This window comes from Diplodia seriata, assembly GCF_021436955.1.
Source record: "Diplodia seriata strain FDS-637 chromosome Unknown scaffold_2, whole genome shotgun sequence".
NCBI classification, from domain to species: domain Eukaryota; kingdom Fungi; phylum Ascomycota; class Dothideomycetes; order Botryosphaeriales; family Botryosphaeriaceae; genus Diplodia; species Diplodia seriata.
The window spans coordinates 876,400-894,577 of record NW_027117309.1 but is presented as its reverse complement, the minus strand read 5'-3'; the positions used below and the strand labels follow the sequence as shown (position 1 = coordinate 894,577).

Genomic DNA, 18,178 nt, shown 5'->3' with positions numbered 1-18,178 from the left:
CAGCCTGCGCTCGCTCCTGCCCGCATCATGGTTGACGCCGCCTCGCTGTCGCTCCAGCGCCTCGCGCCGCCGCTCGCGCTCCATCGGCTCGAAGCCGACCATGCCCTCGCCCTCGTCATCTTCGATGTCAAAGTCGTCCTCGTCGTCGTCGTCGTCGTCGTCGTCGTACGCGCCCAGGCGGCCGGTGGCCGAGGCGGTGCGCGGGGCGGCCGCGAAGGGCAGGGCGAAGGGCAGGCGGGCGGAGAGCGAGGACCAGAGGCCGGAGAAGCGGGCGCGCAGCCAGCTCGGCGAGGTGTGGGCGGAGAGGCTGGACAGGGCGGAGGTGTCGCCGTGCAGCGGGAGGTAGTGCTGGTACTTGCGGACGTAGCGGCGGTGCAGGGGGAGGAGCACGAAGGAGACGAGGAGGTAGAGGAGGGCGGCGGCGAGGAGGGGGAGGAGGAAGGTCTAGCGGATAATGCGCGCGTGCGCGCGCGAGTTAGCGGAGCGCGGGCAGCTTGTTTGTTGAGTTCTACTACTCGACGTGGCATTGGGCTGGTTGAGGGATCCGTGGTCCCTCGGCCATCCGTGGGTCGCAATGTGCCAGGAGAGATGACATGATGACGTCCGGAGGCGCGACGGAGAGCACGAGGCATGGAGCTTTCCACGGCGCCGCAAGCGGGAGGGAGGCGGCATACCTTCACGAAGGAGAAGAGGCCGGACATGGCGGCTGCGACTCGGGGGCGGGACGACGCGAGAGTCCGGGGAAACGAGCGACTTGGGCTCGGGGCGACCAGCAGGAGGGAGATGGTCAGCAGCTGGGCTGCTATGAATAGTTGAGAGGGCCCGGCCGTCGAGCAGCCCGTGTCCGAGTAAATTGGAGCTGACGCGCAACCATCGGCGCCCTGGGGAGAGCTCAGCGCTGCGGGAGGCTGATGTCGGCCTGGCCGGCTCGGCGGCCGCGAGCGTCGCGGCTCTCTGTATGGCTGGGCGCGGTGCAGGGTTTCCCTTCCCGTGCTGCTGCCGCCCCTTTGACTTTGAAACAAGCAGCAACCACTCCTGCACTGACCCTCCTTCTCTCGCGCATCCCTATACGAAAAGGCGAACGACCTGGGCCATGCGAATGTGCGCCCATGCGCCGTGATTCTCCTCCACCGACACATCCCAGAGCCTGCTGACCGCGCGCGCACATCCGCCCAACCTCCCTCGACTGCGGCGCCCTTTTCGAGCACGCCGCCCTCAACGCCCGCACCACAGCGCAGAGCACCGCGCTCGAGCCCTGCACGTACGCGTAGACCTCTGCCGATTGGCGAGCGCTGCGGACTCCAGGCACAACACACAAGGAACGACGGTCTGACGCGCTGTTCTCCGCCGACGAAGACCGTCGCAGCGCCTGCTGCCGAGCCCCCCTGGGGTCGCTGGATTCTCGCGCCATCCAAAGACGCTGCTGCCCGTCATGTCCGACCACAAGTCGCGCACGTCGTCCGGCGGCAAGTCGTTCTTCTCGAGGCGCAAGAACAAGGACGATGTGCCCGAGACGCCGGGCCTGCCGTCAAACCTCAGCGCTGGCTCTTCGCGCCACCAGCACCGCTCCTCTGTCAACTCGCTGAACGGCTCGCCGAACAACCGGCCTATCTCCTACTTGCCCGAGCATCTCCAAACCGCTGGTGTGTTGACCAGCATACCGTATGACAGCGTCCCCCCCGATGGCCGTTCTCCCATCTCCGTCGACTTCCTGCCCAAAGACCAAAGTGCTGCCCAAGCCGCCGCCCGCCGTGAACCGCTCCCACACCATTTGAACAAGGGCGGCGCCGACTTCCACCAGTACCCCATCTTTAATGCCTCGGCCCCGCCGCCACCTGGGGTCCCGGTCGCCCCACGGCCTCCTCCACACGCTCAAGGTACTGCCATGGCGTCCAGCCAACCTGGTGACAGAGGCGTGTCTATACAGCAATGGGGATCGGGCCGCCCAAGCACCAGCTCCGGCCGGCCTTATTCTCCGAATACTCACGGATCATCATACGCCGCCACCGAGGCCTCTTGGAACACCCGCGCCTCGTCCGACCAAGCCAGCGTATACTCGAACCACTCCAGCCACCGGGACACAAAGATGAGCATGGGAGGAGATCGCGGGTTTGCCTCCCTTGATGCGGGCCAACACACCCTGTTCCCTGCTCCCAGGATGCCAGCCCCCGGCAATGCGGCCTCGTTTGATCCTGCTGGATTCCACTTGCAAAGGCCCAACGACGACCGGGAAATCGAGTTCGAGTTCATGGCCCTCATGCAAAAGCGCGGTTGGAACAGCTTGCCCGAGCAGGCAAGACGACAAATGGAGGCGTATCCAATTTCAAAGAAGTGGACATTGGTGCATCAAGACCGGCTAGCAGAATGGCAGGGCGAGCAGAGAAGACGACAAAATGCCAGGCAAACACAGTTCAGTGTGGATGGGTCGGGAATCCTTGGCCGCGCTGACGAGGAGGGCAGCCCGGAATGGTATGTGCGGAAGGTCTTGGACAACTCGATCACTGCCAAGCAGCTGCAATCGCTGAGTGTCAGCTTAAGAACGCAACCGATTGGATGGGTCAAGGCATTCGTCGAGGCGCAGGGTCAAATTGCTCTCACGAATGTTTTGAACAAGATCAACCGGAGACAAGGAGGAGGCCCCACACCACCATCAGGATCGACGAGCACCCAGGACAAGGATCTGGACCGCGAGTACGACATCGTCAAGTGTCTGAAGGCTTTGATGAACAACAAATACGGTGCCGACAATGCCTTGTCTCATCCTCAAATCGTCACTTCTCTTGCCAGCTCGCTTGTTTCTCCCAGGTTGAACACCAGGAAGCTCGTCAGCGAAGTTCTTACGTTCTTGTGCCACTGGGCGAACGGCCAGGGTCACGAGAAGGTCTTACAAGCGTTGGATCAGCTGAAGGCGGCGCAAGGCGAGAATGGACGGTTCGACGCCTGGATGCGTATAGTGGAGGTTACTGTCGATGGCCGCGGAAAGATGGGCAGTTTGGTCGGAGCCAGCGACGAGGTCAGGAGTGGAGGTATTGGCTTCGAGAACTTGCTCATGGAATACGCCGTCGCCTCGCTATTCCTCGTCAACATGATCGTGGATGCCCCGGAGAGAGACCTGCAGCTGCGTGTGCATCTGCGCGCGCAGTTCACAGCATGCGGCATCAAGCGTATCCTGAACAAGATGGAGGGCTTCCAGTACGATGTCATTGACAAGCAGGTCGAGAGATACCGGACGAACGAGGCCATCGATTATGAGGACCTTCTGGAGAGAGAGAATAGCAGTATGGTGGACAGCATTGAGGGAGAGGTGAAGGACATGAACGACCCGAGCCAGATCGTGGACGCCATCCAAAACAAGATCCATGGCACAAGAGCACAAGATTACTTCATCTCTGCTATGCAGCATTTCTTGCTCATCCGGGACAATGAGGGAGAGGACAGGCTCCGCCTATTCCAGCTTGTCGACTCCATGCTCAGTTACGTTGCCATGGATCGCCGCTTGCCCGACATGGATCTTAAGCAGAGCCTGAACTTCACGGTGCAGAGTCTGTTGGACAAGCTTTACACGGATTCCGAAGCACGTCAGGTTCGAGATGAGGCAATCGAGGCAAGACAGATTGCCGATGCTGCGGTTGCGGAGCGTGATGAGATGCGCGCACAGCTCGAGCTGGGCGCAGATGGCTTGGTAGGCAAGCTGCAGAAGCAGCTAGAGGAACAGAGCGCTCTATTAGAGCTCCGCGGAAGACAGATCAAGCAGCTCAAAGCTGAACTGTCGGATCTGCAGACCGTGCGCGCCAAGGAACTCCAGCGGAACGAGCTTGAGACGAGAGAGCTGTACCTCATGCTGCGCGATGCTCAGGACGTTGCGGCTTCGCACGCCGCAAAGAAGGGCAAGGATGGCCAGCTTGGCCAGACTGATCCCGCTCTCATGCAAGGCATCCTTGATCGCGAGAAGCTCCTTGACAAGTTGGAGATGCAACTGGAGCGGTCCAAGACTCAGGCGAAACTTGAGGGAAAGGTCTGGCAGGCGGTCGAGCCAGAGGACAAGCTGCGTGAGCTTCGCGAGAAGATGGACGGCCTTGACGAGGAACGCAACCAGCAAGAATTCGCTCGCGCCGACTACACCAACAGCTTCCTCGGATCCGTCAACCGCAAGCCCGTTCCCAAGAGGTCGGGAGACGATGATACGGATGCGGATGATGAGGAGATGATTGTAGAGAAACCACGCCTGGTTGAGCTTAGGCGTCCGAAGATGTCCTCGACCCAGCAGGGTGCTCTTCTTGGAGAGATTGCCTCGAAGGTCAAGCGACAGGACGGCAGCGACGACGAGGCAGATGTCGAGGGCGCATCCGAGTCTACCGAGAAGCCTGGAGAGGGCGAAGATGGTTTCGGTGGTCCTCCCCCGCCACCTCCGCCGCCAATGCCCGGCATGGATGGTGCCCCGGGCATGCCAGGCTTCAACAATGCTGCTCCTCCGCCTCCTCCTCCCCCTATGCCTGGGTTTGCAGGCGGTCCACCTCCCCCACCGCCGCCGATGCCCGGCTTCGCAGGTGGTGCTCCTCCTCCACCCCCGCCGATGCCTGGATTCGCAGGTGGTGCTCCTCCGCCGCCGCCCCCGATGCCTGGGTTTGCAGGCGGTGCGCCCCCGCCACCGCCGATGCCGGGAATGGGCGGTCCTCCACCACCGCCTCCGCCGCCAGGAGCGCCGCCGCTTCCTGGTGGTCGCCGCGGACCTGGATTCTTGCCCCAGCCTGGCTACGCTGCGCAAAAGGTTGGTCTTGCCGTTGCTAGGCCGAAGAAGAAGCTCAAGGCGTTGCATTGGGAGAAGGTCGACACTCCTCAGGTTACCATGTGGGCATCGCACACGCCCACCCACGAGGCCAAGGAAGAGAAGTACCGTGAACTCTCCAAGAGGGGTGTGCTTGATGAGGTCGAGAAGCTGTTCTTGGCCAAGGAGATCAAGCAGATTGCGAAGAAGCAGTCGGCCAAGAACGACAAGAAGCAGCTGATCTCGAACGATTTGGTGAAGGGCTTCCACGTCGCATTTGCCAAGTTCAATTCACTTTCAGCCGACGAGCTGGTTCGCATGATTATTCATTGCGACAAGCCCATCCTTGAGAGCGATGTCGTCATCGAATTCTTGCAGAGGAACGAGCTCTGCGTTATTCCCGAGCAAGTCGCGAAGTCGATGGCTGCGTATGCCAAGGATTGGACGGGACCCGATGCTGCCAATGCCACGCGTGAATCGGATCCGAACGACCTGACCAGGGAAGATCAGATCTATCTGTACACTGCCTACGAGTTGCACCACTACTGGAAGGCGCGTATGCGCGCTCTTGAACTTACGAGGACGTACGAGAGCGAATATACCGACATCTTCAACAAGCTCCAGGAGGTTGTCAAGGTTTCCGACTCCCTGCGCGACTCCGTCTCGTTGATGAACGTTCTCGGCCTGATCCTGGACATTGGTAACTACATGAACGACGCAAACAAGCAAGCTACCGGTTTCAAGCTGTCCTCGCTCGCTCGTCTTGGCATGGTCAAGGACGACAAGAACGAGTCTACCTTTGCCGACCTCGTGGAGCGTATCGTGCGCACCCAGTACCCCGAGTGGGAGGGTTTCGTGGATGAGATCAACGGCGTCATTCCTGCGCAGAAGATCAATGTCGAGCAGCTCAGCACCGATGCGAAGAAATACATCGACAACATCAAGAACGTACAAGCCAGCATCGATAACGGTAACCTGAGCGACCCGAAGAAGTTCCATCCCGAGGACCGTGTCAGCATCATCGTTCAGCGTGTTATGAAGGACGCCCGCCGCAAGGCCGAGGCGATGGCGGACTATCTGGAGGACATGAAGAAGACGTATAACGACATTTTGACGTTTTATGGTGAAGACCCGACGGACGAAAATGCACGGAGGGAGTTCTTCGCCAAGCTGGCCGTCTTCGTTAATGAGTGGAAGGTAAGTTTGGCAGCGTCTTCTTTTTCATTGACGAATTTGCTAACTTTCGTGTGCAGAAATCTAGGGAGAAGAACGTCAGGTGGGAGGAAACCCGCCGCCGGAACGAGGAGTCGATGCGCCGCAAGGCTGCCCAAGCCGCCCCGCGCTCGCCAACGATGGACGGCCCGCTACTCAGCCCTGCGTCGACAGGCGCCATGGACACGCTACTGGAGAAGTTGCGTGCTGCCGCACCGCAGGCTCGCGATCAGCGCGATCGCCGCCGTCGCGCCCGTCTCAAGGATCGTCACCAGGTCCGCGTGGCCAGTGGCCAAAAGCCGCCCGATATGTCAGAGGACGGCGACGAAGAAGGCGGCAGTGTGGGCAATGGCCTTCTCAGTCCAAACAGCATTGCCTCGGGCGATAACAGCGGCGGCACGGGCGCCGATGGCGAAGAGAAGGAGAAGAAGGACGGTGGCAACAGCGAAGGCGAGGACATTGCTGACCGCGCGGCTGTCATGTTGCAGGGTCTTCGGGGCGACGAAGTCTCCGAAGTACCTGGTAGAGAGGATAGCATTCGCGTCCGGAGAAGGAGAGAAAATGCCGGCACTGAGCGGGATGCAAGGAGGAGAAGGCGCGCGCGCCAGGGCGGCAGCACGGTTGACGAATCTATCAAAGAGGAACCTGGGACCGCCACCACCGGCGACGGTGAGAATGGGACGGATTCGCGGCCAGGCACCGGGCACTCCAGACCAGGAACCGCACACACAGAGGCAACAACGACCGATTCGGTGGCCGATTCAGAGCAGACGAAGCCGGATACGGAGCCCGACACAGACGGCGATAGGACTTTGCTACCGAGCCCGCCGCCAGAGAAACAGGATGACGACGAGCCAATGCCGGATGCCGATGCAGATGATGACACGGATGCGCCAAAGGCGGACGAGGAGGATGAGTCTAAGGAGGAGAATGACCGGCCGGAGTCACCGCTGCCGACTCCAGTCACCATTGTCAGCCCGCCTAGCCCGGGCAAGGAGAAGGACGAGCCAATGACGGTATCAAAGGACGACGAATAAGTTTGGAGATGCTCGCGACGTTGTAATTACCACGATACCCTTTTCCTGTCCGTTCCGCGCATCTCGGCCGTTCTGGTTTTCTTCCGCCAATGAAATCTCAGATACCCAGACTTACCTCCCCAGCTTGGCAAGCATCCCCCCACGCCACCTACAAAAAGAACATACTGGAGTGTACCCCGTCCGCCTTGTCCATTTTCTCGGGCTTGTTGTTTGTTTCTTGCCTTGGGCTAATGTCTTTCTTGTCTCCCTTCTTCTTTGCCTCTGTGGTGCTTGTGCTCCTTCAGGCTAGATAGAGATAAACTTAGAATTGGCAGTTGCTTATTCGCGCTTCTACCAACAACTACAAGTTTTGCAAGGGCATTTGCCCGTGTTTGTGCTCGCGCATGCTCACGCATCTTTTGTTTTGTTTCGGACCCTGTTTGTCCGCCCTTGTTTTCCTCGGCCTTCTGTACCCAGGCTTTCTTGTTACCGCACGAAGACGATTTGGCATAGCGAGAGTGCGTTCATGGTGCTTCAGATTTGGCTGGCTTCTTACTGTACACTCTAATTGCATGCCATTTCTGGCATTGCCTTCATCACACTTGTCCGCGTTTGCTTCTTAAGACTTTTTACCTTCCCCTTTTTCTTTTTTGTAATTCAATAGCGACTTTGACACCTCTTCTTGATGGTCGGATGAAATGGTGGCGAAAGCACGAACAGAAACGGACGACGAAACGTACGTCTCTTGGTGATGTCCGCCACGAAGCCCTCACGACTACTCTACTTGGAGCACACAAGAATCTTCCTCTTCTTCTTTCAAGCTCTACGACTTGTTGGGGCTTGTGCCTTTTGTTCCCGCTGCGGGTTTGATTAGGCTATTGATGCTGCGTTGGACAAGTGCTTCCACAAAAAGTGACGAGAAGAAGAATACGGATGCATGGCGGCATGGCGCGTGATGAAAAGAGTCATTAACGGTTTTTGTGTGCTGTCTTTGTACAGGGCGTTCGAACAGTCTGGACTGTTGACCAAGTTTGCTGCTTTGACGGTCCTCTCTCAATTGGTGGGTGATGTTGATATTAGCCCTATAGATATACATGGAAACGAGTCCAGTGAAATTGCAACGACTTGCTTCCTTGCGGTGTCACGCCGGACTTACAACCGTTTCGGACAATTGGTATTGCGAGTAGAAAGCCGACGCTTCGAGTGTACATCAGCAGGAGACCAAAGCGTCCATGGAGAACGAGAAGTCGCGGACTTGGGCCTGGTAGTGAAGTGCATGTCTGACGTGGGTCACAAGCTGGCGGTTGGATCAGCGAGGACAACCGTTCGGGTCAGAGATCATCATCTGTTGGAGATCTCTGGACCCTCTGAGATCGAGTATTCTCCTCATCGTCAACGGGTTGTGGGGAGATGAGGGAATATGTTTGGATGCTCTCCGCCAACCCTATAGCTAGGTGGTAGACTCGGCACTGGTACAGAACTCCGCCCGGAAGTGAGAAACAGGTGAATGTAACACGCCACAGGGTGTGCCTCCACGGCACGTCGCCACCTTGGGTTAGCTGTTGCCCCGTCGAGCGTCGCCCATAAGACGCGTCCTGCGCTGCTCCATCCGCCACAGCTCTCCCACTCCGCGACACCCTCCACCCACACCATCTCCGCACTAACACCCAAATCCCCCTCACCCAGTTTCACTCCTACTCCCACCGAGCGCAGGTTGCAACGCAACCCCGCAGCATGCTCAACGACAACATCGAAGTGTTCGTCCGGCGCGTAGGCGCGCGCCCGACGCGGTTCCTGGAATACGTTCGCCCCGGCCACGCGCAGAAGTTCCAGTCGCCATACATGCAAAGCTACATCGAGGCCACGTCCGAGGAGCGCTTCCAGATCCACGTGCGCCTGCACCAAGGCTTCAGGTACTACACGGCCACCTGCATCGAGATCCGCCTGTGGCTCGACGCCCACGACGAGCCCGACGTCTACCTGCACGCGAAGGTCGCCATACCCACCGACGGCCGCAAGTACTTTGAATTTGTTCTAAAGGACTTCGCCGTCCAAGTCGGAGATCACTGGGAGAACGGCATGCTCTGCTTTGGAGAGGTGCAAGTCGGTAAGGGAACCCCGTCCGCAGGCCGGATTCTCAGGACATCCCCAAGCTTACGTTCGACATCACAGACGAGGACAAGGAGCGGTTTTACAGGAAGTCGGAGCTTAGAGACCGGTCCAAGAAGCTCGGCTCCATCCGCGTCTCCGTTCAGCGCGGCCGCCAGGACGGCGACCCTGTTGTCGCCAGGGAGCCGGAATCCGTCGACCTGGATGGCAAAGTCACGCCGACCGATCACTCGATGGGAATAAGCCATTACGTCAAGTGAGTCCCCGAGCTATCTACGTCAGAGAAGAAAGTGATGACCACTGACCTACGCTCTCCACTCCACGCAGGACCGTCAACAACCGCGTCATCGACCCTCCCGCGAGCGACACGTCAACGCTGTTCAAGCGCATCGCCGGCCCCCACGGAGAGCGCTTCACATACGAGTTCCGCTACCGTCACCGCGGTACGTTCCCCATCCTCCCAAACGACTCTTTCTTGCAACGCGAGCTGACATACGGAGGACAGGCGAGCTCCAGCGTCTCGGCATGATGGACGAAGACGGCCGTCGCATCGATCCCACCCCGGATGACGACGACGCCAACAACAACAACGAAAACGAAGACGACGACGACGACGACGAGCTACCCATCCCGCCGACGAGCCGGAGAGCCGTCACGGCGCAACACAACACGACGAGCACCACCACCCGTCCCCCGCCCTCCTCGCTCCCAGCGTCCTCCCCGCCTCGCGTCCCCACAGCCCTTCTTCCACCACCACCGCCATCCACGTCTTCTCCGCACCCTCTTCATCCCTCCAGCCCGCTCTCCGGCCACACCAGCACGAAGAAGGAGGAAGAGCGCACCCGCCACCTCCTCCTCGCCAGCGCCCAGTCGTCCTCGTCGTCCTCTCGCCACCACCTCCACAACCTCCCCCCCTCCCACGCCGCACCCTCTTCAGGCCCGCCGCCGCCGCCGTCGTCGTCTTCGTCATCTCCCCACCCGCACAAGAAGCGCCGCCTCCTCCTCCCCGCCGCCGCCGCCGCCTCCCGGCTGGAGAACCGCGGCGTTTATACATCCCCGCTGCCGCTGCCATCGTCGGCGGGGCCCTCGTCCTCGTCCTCCCCGGCTGCGAGCAGCCAGTACGGCGGACCGCCCCCCATCGATCTCACGCGCAGCACTTCTCCTCCGGTGGTGGCGTTGCCTCCGTCGACGATGACAAGGAGGACGGCGACGGTGCCGCCGCCGCCGCCGCCGCCGCATCCCACGCCCAGGGCCACGCCTTCGATCAACGGCGGTGGCGGCGGCAGCTCTTCGTCTCCGTTGACCGCCGCGAAGCCGCAGTCGCAGTCGCAGTCGCAGTCGCAGCAGTCGCAGCGCCACCCGTCGACGACGACGCCATTCTCGTTCTCATTCCCGTTCGCGTTCCCGACGACGAGCACGACGTTCTCCCCGTCCTCCGCCGCCGCCGCCGCGAGTGACGACGACGACGCGGGTGGTACGTCCGTCCCGACGAGCGGCAACAGCAACAGCAACAGCGGCCTGCCCTTCGCTGCTCCTACTCCTCGCACTCCCACTCCATCGTCATCCACCACCGCCACCCCTGCGGCGCCGCCGCCGACAGGAAACGCGCTTTCCACCGGCATGAGCAGGGCGGAGCTGGAGCTGGAGCTGTGCCGCATGCAGGTGCAGCAGGACGCGTTCGAGGTGGAGCGGAGGCAGCTGGAGGTGCGACAGAGGGAGATGGAGTGCCGGATCCTGCTCGAGCAGATGAAGAGGGAGGAGCGGGAGCGGGAGGAGGAGGGGCAGCAGGGGCAGGAGGGGCAGGAGGGGCAGGAGCAGCGATTTGACCGGGTTGGTGGGTGTCAGCAGCAGCAGCGGCGTGATGGCGATGGTGATGGTGATGGAGACGACCATGGCGATGGTGTTGAGACCACGGCGGAGGACGACGGCTGGTCTGATGAGGTTTAGTGAGGCCCCGTTTCGGGATCGGCTTGGGAGTTGAGGTGTTGCGGATGCTGAAATGTTATTTCTTTGCGAGGCAACAGCTTGTGATGATTAGCCGGTTTGGTTTCGAAGGGGTTCTCTGATTTGGGGGAAATATCTTGCCTGTCAGTTGGAGGGGGATTGATTGGAAGAGGCCTAATAAATTGGATACTTGCCGACTCCGGTTAGGGAATGTAATGTGTAATGTCTTTTGTTCGGTAAGGCTGCACTGGTGATCGTAGTACCGAACGAATCTTCGAAATAAGGGCACGGTAGGTGACAATGGACCTGTAAAACAGTATAGGTGTCCTCCCAACAAAGCGCACGACAACTTGCTCCATTGTATAACATCCAGCTACCCATAAGGGAGGTAGATTATGCCGGGTATAAACTAATATCATTCTCCCTTGCCACTCGAACGCCATCGCTATGCACATGCGTAGACACCATACGCTGAAAATGTAAGGAAAAACCAAGTCCGGCCAAGAAAACTTACGCCGCTTTCCCAGGCGTCGCACCAGCCGTCGGAGTGGCCGGGCTGGTGGGTGCGGTGCCAGCTCTACTCTTGCTCCTTTTGATCTTCGTTGGCTTCTTGCTTGGGGCTGGAACGGTGACTGAAATATCTGGGCTAGCAGCAAGAGCAGGCGTACCGGGCTTGCTGTCTGTTTTGGTTCCGTCCGCGGCGCCGGAATTTGACAGCTTCGCAGCAGCCGCGGCCGCGGCCGCCTCGGCCTGCTTGGTTTGCGTCTGCTGGATGTGACGCGCCGTAGCGCTGAAGTGGAACGAGCCCGGCTCACCGATGATGGGATTACTGTCCATAAACTCGTCTTTGTATTGGTTGAAGAGGCGGAAGGATTGCGTCAAGGCGTGCATGGATGTCGCAGCTGCCGCGGCATTTGTGTTCTTGGCCTTTTGCGATTGTTGTATATCACCAGGCTGGTTCTGTGATGATGCAGGCGCATCGTTCATGTCAATGGCGGAGGATGACTCGCCAGTAGGACTGCCGGCACGACTCGAGCGGCGGGAGGCATTTGCAGAGGCGTTGGTCTGCTTGACAGAGGTTGACGGAGGGTAGTAGGTATATCCACGGCCAGACGTGTAGATGGGAAGAGACGATGCAATGGAGAAGAACTTGGACAAGGAGGTGGTAGCGGCAAGCTGGAGCAAGAGGGTGTTAGCAAGCGCAGGGCGAGAGGGGCACGGTACATATTGGGCAGGAAATGCTGTACAATCTTGTTCCCAATAATGTCCTCCAGAGATGCAGCTTGGTATATATTCTCTCCAATCAAGTAGTATGTGCCCAGCACCGTCAGCTCGTCGTCATGGTTATGGCGCTTCCGGCGCTGTTGCTTGCGGAAAACATAAATGCCCGTGTCGGTGCCATCGGGACGAGGCTCGGGCTCGGCGGCGACCATGAACTCAAGGCCTTGCATTTGGCGCAGGCGCAGCTCGAACTGGTCGCGATCGGTGAGCCACGGCTCGCCTTTGTGCTGCATGAAGAGGGCCCAGTTGTTGGAGGTGCGATCGAAGAAATCGGACTCCATGAAGTACAGGTGCACCGTCTTGCTGTGCAGGCCGCCGAAGTACTGCAGGTTGTTGAGGGCGACGGGGCTGCGCCATTGGCGTTCGTCGAGCGGCGTCTCCTGGATCTGGGCCATGGCGGGGAGGCGGCGGTTGCGGCTGGGGTTGGCCGGCGGGCAAGACGCGGCGAAGTTGGCGCTGGTCGCGCGCGTAGGGCTGCGCCGCGCTAGTCCGGGCCGGGATTAGCTTTCCCCGCGCTCTCGCCTGTTGTTCATGGCCCGCCGGCGCGTCGCCCTCCAGATCTTCGACCAGTCACCTTCGCACGTTCGTCGATCGCGCCGCTCTTGTCACCAGCGACTTGCAACTCAACCACCACCCGTCGATCGCCGCACTGATATGGATTTGGTCCAGTCCGTGCGCAAAGATGGCTCGCGGTAAGTTCACTGATTCCCTCACCCCGGGCACCGCGCTGCCCGGCTTTTGTCGACAGTAGCTACTATCCCTGGTGCAAGACCCAACCCCCGAACCTGAGAAGATCAGGCACTTCAAGAAGAGTCTCGAGAAGTGCTACAAAAAGCAAGCCGAGCAAGAAAATCGCCGCGAAAATGCTAAGCCGGCGCGGTCCAGGGGCTCGCAAGCCATCGGAGCCAACGTCAACGTCGAAAACATCCGCAACTCCTCCCACCGGGAGCATTACCTCGGCCATTCTGTGATTGCGCGTAAGTCCGATTGAATCCACCTTCACCGACTATCCCATGCTCCCACCCTGCTGTTTTCCGTGCATGTGGCACTAACTGTTCAAAAGCCGTCGGTCGCGCTGAGCGCCGTCGCGATCCGCTGTTCTGGATGCGCAACCGGCCCTCTGTCGAAGATCGCGAGGCCCTTGCCAAGGAGATCAAGGAAGTCCAGGTCAAGGACAAAATGGCCATGAACGAGAAGCTTGGACGCCCCGTCATGGAGGGCGTCGACGACATCATCAACCCGAAGCCGCCCGCCCCCCCGGCTCCCGTCGTCGCTCCTGCTCCCAAGCCGGAGCGCAAGCACAAGCATCACCATCGCCGTCATCAATCTCGTTCCCCGCGTCGTCATCACCACAGGTCGCACCGCAGCCACCGCGAGCGCAGCCGCTCTCGTGACCGTCGTCACCGCGATGCCGACCGCAGTCGTTCGCCGGACCGTCGCCATCGTCACCGTGACAGCGAGCGCCGTCACCGCAGCCGCTCCCGTGAGCACCACCGCCGTCACCGCGATGACGAGCGCGAGCGCGAGCGCGAGCGTTCTCCAGAGAGGTCCTACCGTCGCCACGACAACGAACGCGACCGCCACGACAGCCGCCCTCGCGAGAGCCACCACCGCAGCCGCAACGACGACCATGGCTACCGCAACAGCGAGCGTGGTTACCGCATTGACGACCGTGGCTACCGTAACGAGGAGCGCAACTTCAGCCGCCGCGGCAGCAGCTCTTCGTACCAGCGCAGCCGTGACAACGAGCGTGAGCGCGAGCTCAGCCGCCGTGGAAGCAGCGCTTCCTTCTAAGCCAGCTTTCAATCGCTGCAATTCAAGGTTTTCTAATTTCAATCTGGGGAGGGGCGTCTCAGGCTCGATTCGATTCAAGGTACATGATACCCATACAGGAAAGGTGGCATCCATCCCGAGCTAGGTACACAGATCAATCCTAGCCTATATAATTGTTTTGACACTCTTCCGTCCTCCTCTCCGTGACCGTTTGAAGCGAACTTCCCGCATGCAAATACAATCAATCTCTGTTCTTTTCATGGTCACTTGAAGGGAAAATATCCGGGTGTGGGATGTGATTCTTCCATCTCACTCTGTGGGAGCAAACAACCCAGTGTAGATCCACTGGTACATGGGGTCCGACTACCTGCGCAGGTGAGCTGTAACATTTACTGACTGGTCGTCGCGTAATGATATTTTCGTCGAGTACAGTTTTCTCCTCATTCATTATATGGACACTTATCCTACACATACATACAGCGTTTAACAGAGCCATTTCGGTAGTTTTCTTTTCTTCCTTTCCCACACGCGAAAACCACATGTATACAAGGCACAACAGCAGCCGCCGAAAGCACTCAAAACCTCTCCTCCATCAGATGCTCCACCTATGTATGTATCCATCTTCCTCCCCTCATCACAACCACCCAAAGATCTCAGCATTGCTCAAGAAACTCCACCACGTACCGCCAACGCCGACAAACACGGCAACAACGTCAACAACAACAAGCACCAGCGCGGCCATCATGAAGCGGGGGCTGAAGATGCGGTACAGCATGAGATGGCGCCTCAAATGGCCAGCCCAGCACGTCGTGGCGAGGGCGACGCCGGCATAAAAGAGCAGATGGGTCGCGACGGCCCTTGCGACGGCGCCCAGGAGGCCCTTCTTCTTGGGCGGCTGCTTCCACAGGACGGTGGCGGGCACGGCGACGGCGGTCAGGATCTGGGCGCCGAAGGTGTTGAGGACGACGAGCAGGGGCGACCACGGGTAGTGGATGCTCTTGAACGGCAAAAACGCCGATTCCCACTGGATGCTGGCGAGGGCGGCCTGGTGGCCCGTCTTGAAGAAGTGGAAGGAGCCGAGCAGGGCGAGGGCGGTGGGGCCGACGGCCGTGCCGGCCAGCTTGTTGGTGTCGATGATCTCGAGGAGGGCGAAGATCTGCCACAGCAGCACGCCGAGTGCGCCGCCGCCCATGGGCTTCTGCACGTGGATGACGGCGAGGGCCCAGGCCGTGATGAGCAGCGCGTACCGCGAGCCGTGGATGTTGGCGTAGCCGAGGATGGTGATGGAGCTGCGCCCGCCCTGCGCGACGACGGCCGGGTCGTGCGCGTCCGACGGCTTCGCCTCGTGCGTCTTGATCCGGAGGAGAGGCGGGCACCACGCGTACACGGCGTAGCCGACGCCCAAGGCCATGCCGAACGTCACGCGCGAGAAGACCACGCGGATGGCCTTTTGCGTACGTTTGGAAAATTCAAAGTAGTCCATGTCATCGGCAGCGTCAAAGGCCCAGAAACTGGCGCTGAGGAGGAGACAGACGCGGAAGCAGAAGCCGAACCAGAACTGGGATATGCTCTGAAGCGATCTCGTACGAGTGTAGAACGACTTCACGACCTCAGGTAGCGCAGCAGAGAGTATGAACGGGATCGCAAGTTGCCAGGCCGCAGAGGTGGAAGAGGTGGAGGATGCGTAATAAGTGGACTTGCAGAACGGCATCTGTTCCTCGCGGCAGAGTCTGGAGAAGGAGGCCAAGCGGGTCAGTACAACAAATACGATAGACTGTGTGCAACCGAGGACCCGGTCTTCAGACGCCTCCTGCCTCATGGAGGATGCGAAGAAGCATACACCCAGGGTACAGAGGAAATACATCAGGATTTCGTCCTCCCAAATCGTGAAAGAATTGGAAGCGAACCCGATGGATAGGAGCAAAGGCAGCACCACACTGATCCCACCCCAGAAAGTACTGGGGAAGGGGGAACTAAGCCTGAACTTGGCAATGACCAAGGAGGACGTTAGGCCAACGAGCGCAAAAACAGCAGCGCCGAAGATGGCAGAGTGTAACAGTTCGAAGAATGGGATAAAGTATCCCACTGCAGCACCAGCGGCTCCGCCGAAAACGAAGCCACTAACGCCGCGGAAAAGAAGAAGAGGGGTCAGGTCGATGTGATCGCCCTCAATACCGCGGGCGTAGACAACAAGGATAGCCAGAGAGCAGGCGAGGATGCCGATTCCCTGGAACATGCTGATAACATGGAATTCGGCCCATAGGCTACGGCATCTGCTCAGGGTCAGCTTCTGGTAGTTCGCAAACTTCTCGTAAGCTTGTTTCCATTGGACAGGCGTCGGCTTTTTGGTCTGCCTGACACTCTCCCAGGCCTTATTGGCGGCATTCCAAAGCGTGAGCCGAGGCAGTTCATCAGCCTCGTCAATACCCTTTGCTAAAGCGTATTCATGCTGGTAGCGATGAATCTGTGCAGCGGCTAATCGGTTGACAACAGCGAGATTCTGGAAGTCATCGCCACGGTTACCGATGAAGGCTTCTTCGATGGGTTTACCCAAATTGTTGAATGGTATGGGCAGTCCAAGGAGTAAGGACAGCGTGGGAACGAGATCAATCTGAGCGAGGGGTCTTTGCTTCGCGGTGGCAGGGGGCGTAACAAATTCGGCGGAGCTGCGGCCGAAGATGCCCTTCTTCGAGTACATCCACAGCGCCGCCTCAACCTCGTCCTCGGATTCGCCGCCGTGGTCACCCTTGGCATCCATGCCGTGATCTCCCATCACGACCAAAAGGGTTTCGTCGTCAAGGAGCTTGATCACCCTGCGGAAGACGTCGTCCATCTCCTGAAGCTTGGCAGTCATAGCGGGATGATCAGGTCCATAACGGTGGCCAGCATGATCGACACCGAGATAGTGGCCGATCAGAACGTCCCATTTCGCGGCTTGTCCCGGCTGAAGATAGGGGAACAAGTGCTCGGTAACTCCATTGTCGACTGTGTGCAGATCCCACACGTTGAACGAGTCGTATGGCCGAGTAAGCTCCGGGTCAAAGTAGCCGGGGAACAACGAGTGCCAAGTGTCATCACCCAGATGCACAATGTTCTTGCTTGCGTTCCGGAGCTGGGCAATCAAGTTGTCCTCCTCAATGGCCGTCCCGGCAAAATTCGAGCCCGCGTCAATGAAGGTCGGAAGAGTGCCAGTTGTCAAGCCCTTCAACCTCTGCAGCGTGGTTGTTGGCGGATCTGAGATGAATGGGAGGAGAAAAGCATTGTTTGGCTCCCTCAAAGCAGTCTCGTAGAAGACGGGGATGGCATTGTGGAAATGGTGTGGCTCGGAGTCGTCTTGCTTGGGCTGGAAGGGGACAGTGAAGTCGTAGCGGAGCGCATCGACGACGATGACGACGGCCTTGTTGAATGTCTTCGGGTGCCAGCAGCCCTTCGCGGCGGAGCCTGCGGCGAAGCCATCAGGCAATTCGGCGGGAGCAACGGCACATTCGGACTTGTGGTCGAGGACAAGGCGCGTGAGGAGGAAGCCGGTGGTGAAGAGGTAGAGGCCTAAGACATGCAACAGGCTGTGGGACGTCAGCTTTGCAGGAGCTGCGGCCGTCAAGCAGGACTCACCCGATGAGGATAAAAAATGCAACCAGCAGGCTGTGCGAGGACTTGAACTGCAGCTCGCGGCGCTTGTTCTCCACCTTGGCCTCGGTGGAATTGGGGCGCAGGCCTTGGGCCTCGTCGCGCTCCTGCTGCGCCTTGGCCGCGGCGAGTTGGGCGGCGATGCCTTCGAGCTTCCCGTCCTCCATTGGCGCTGAGGGCGGATGGCTACCGTGTGGGCATTGGGCGGTGAGGTGGGGATGACGGGGAAAGGTGCGGCGTGGGAGGAATGATGCTCGGAAAACGATCGGCCCAGGGAGCTCCCCCTGGCCCATGCAGCGTCATCCACGCGCGGCTGTCTGATTCGCCCGCCGCCTGTTGCCCCAATCTGGCATGTAAACCGCCTCACGCGTACGACGACGATACGAGCGGGCGGCACAAGATGAAATCGCATACCCATCCCCAAGCGCCTCAAGCAAGCGACTGGGTATGA

At 59.4% G+C, this 18,178-nt stretch overlaps 5 protein-coding genes across 5 annotated transcripts; 3 read left to right on the top strand and 2 right to left on the bottom strand.

Annotated features, from left to right (window-relative positions):
* Positions 1-1,432: 1,432 nt before the first annotated feature.
* SLS55_001651 (uncharacterized protein) lies at positions 1,433-7,014 on the top strand (the record flags this gene model as incomplete). Its single annotated transcript, XM_066773143.1, has 2 exons — positions 1,433-5,962; positions 6,019-7,014. The coding sequence occupies 2 exons, from the start codon at positions 1,433-1,435 to the stop codon at positions 7,012-7,014; spliced, it is 5,526 nt and encodes a 1,841-aa protein (XP_066635710.1).
* A 1,713-nt stretch (positions 7,015-8,727) lies between these two features.
* Positions 8,728-11,049, top strand: SLS55_001650 (uncharacterized protein; the record flags this gene model as incomplete). The annotated part of the gene is made up of 4 exons (XM_066773142.1): positions 8,728-9,100; positions 9,166-9,358; positions 9,430-9,545; positions 10,040-11,049. The coding sequence occupies 4 exons, from the start codon at positions 8,728-8,730 to the stop codon at positions 11,047-11,049; spliced, it is 1,692 nt and encodes a 563-aa protein (XP_066635709.1).
* Positions 11,050-11,556: 507 nt separating this feature from the next.
* On the bottom strand, positions 11,557-12,722 carry MED6 (Mediator of RNA polymerase II transcription subunit 6; the record flags this gene model as incomplete). The annotated part of the gene is made up of 2 exons (XM_066773141.1): positions 11,557-12,222; positions 12,294-12,722. 2 exons carry the CDS (start codon positions 12,720-12,722, stop codon positions 11,557-11,559), a joined length of 1,095 nt encoding a protein of 364 aa, XP_066635708.1.
* Positions 12,723-13,009: 287 nt separating this feature from the next.
* On the top strand, positions 13,010-14,121 carry SLS55_001648 (uncharacterized protein; the record flags this gene model as incomplete). Its single annotated transcript, XM_066773140.1, has 3 exons — positions 13,010-13,019; positions 13,098-13,304; positions 13,391-14,121. The coding sequence occupies 3 exons, from the start codon at positions 13,010-13,012 to the stop codon at positions 14,119-14,121; spliced, it is 948 nt and encodes a 315-aa protein (XP_066635707.1).
* Positions 14,122-14,734: 613 nt separating this feature from the next.
* Positions 14,735-17,894, bottom strand: GPI13 (mannose-ethanolamine phosphotransferase gpi13; the record flags this gene model as incomplete). The annotated part of the gene is made up of 2 exons (XM_066773139.1): positions 14,735-17,663; positions 17,713-17,894. The coding sequence occupies 2 exons, from the start codon at positions 17,892-17,894 to the stop codon at positions 14,735-14,737; spliced, it is 3,111 nt and encodes a 1,036-aa protein (XP_066635706.1).
* Between the last annotated feature and the right edge of the window lie 284 nt (positions 17,895-18,178).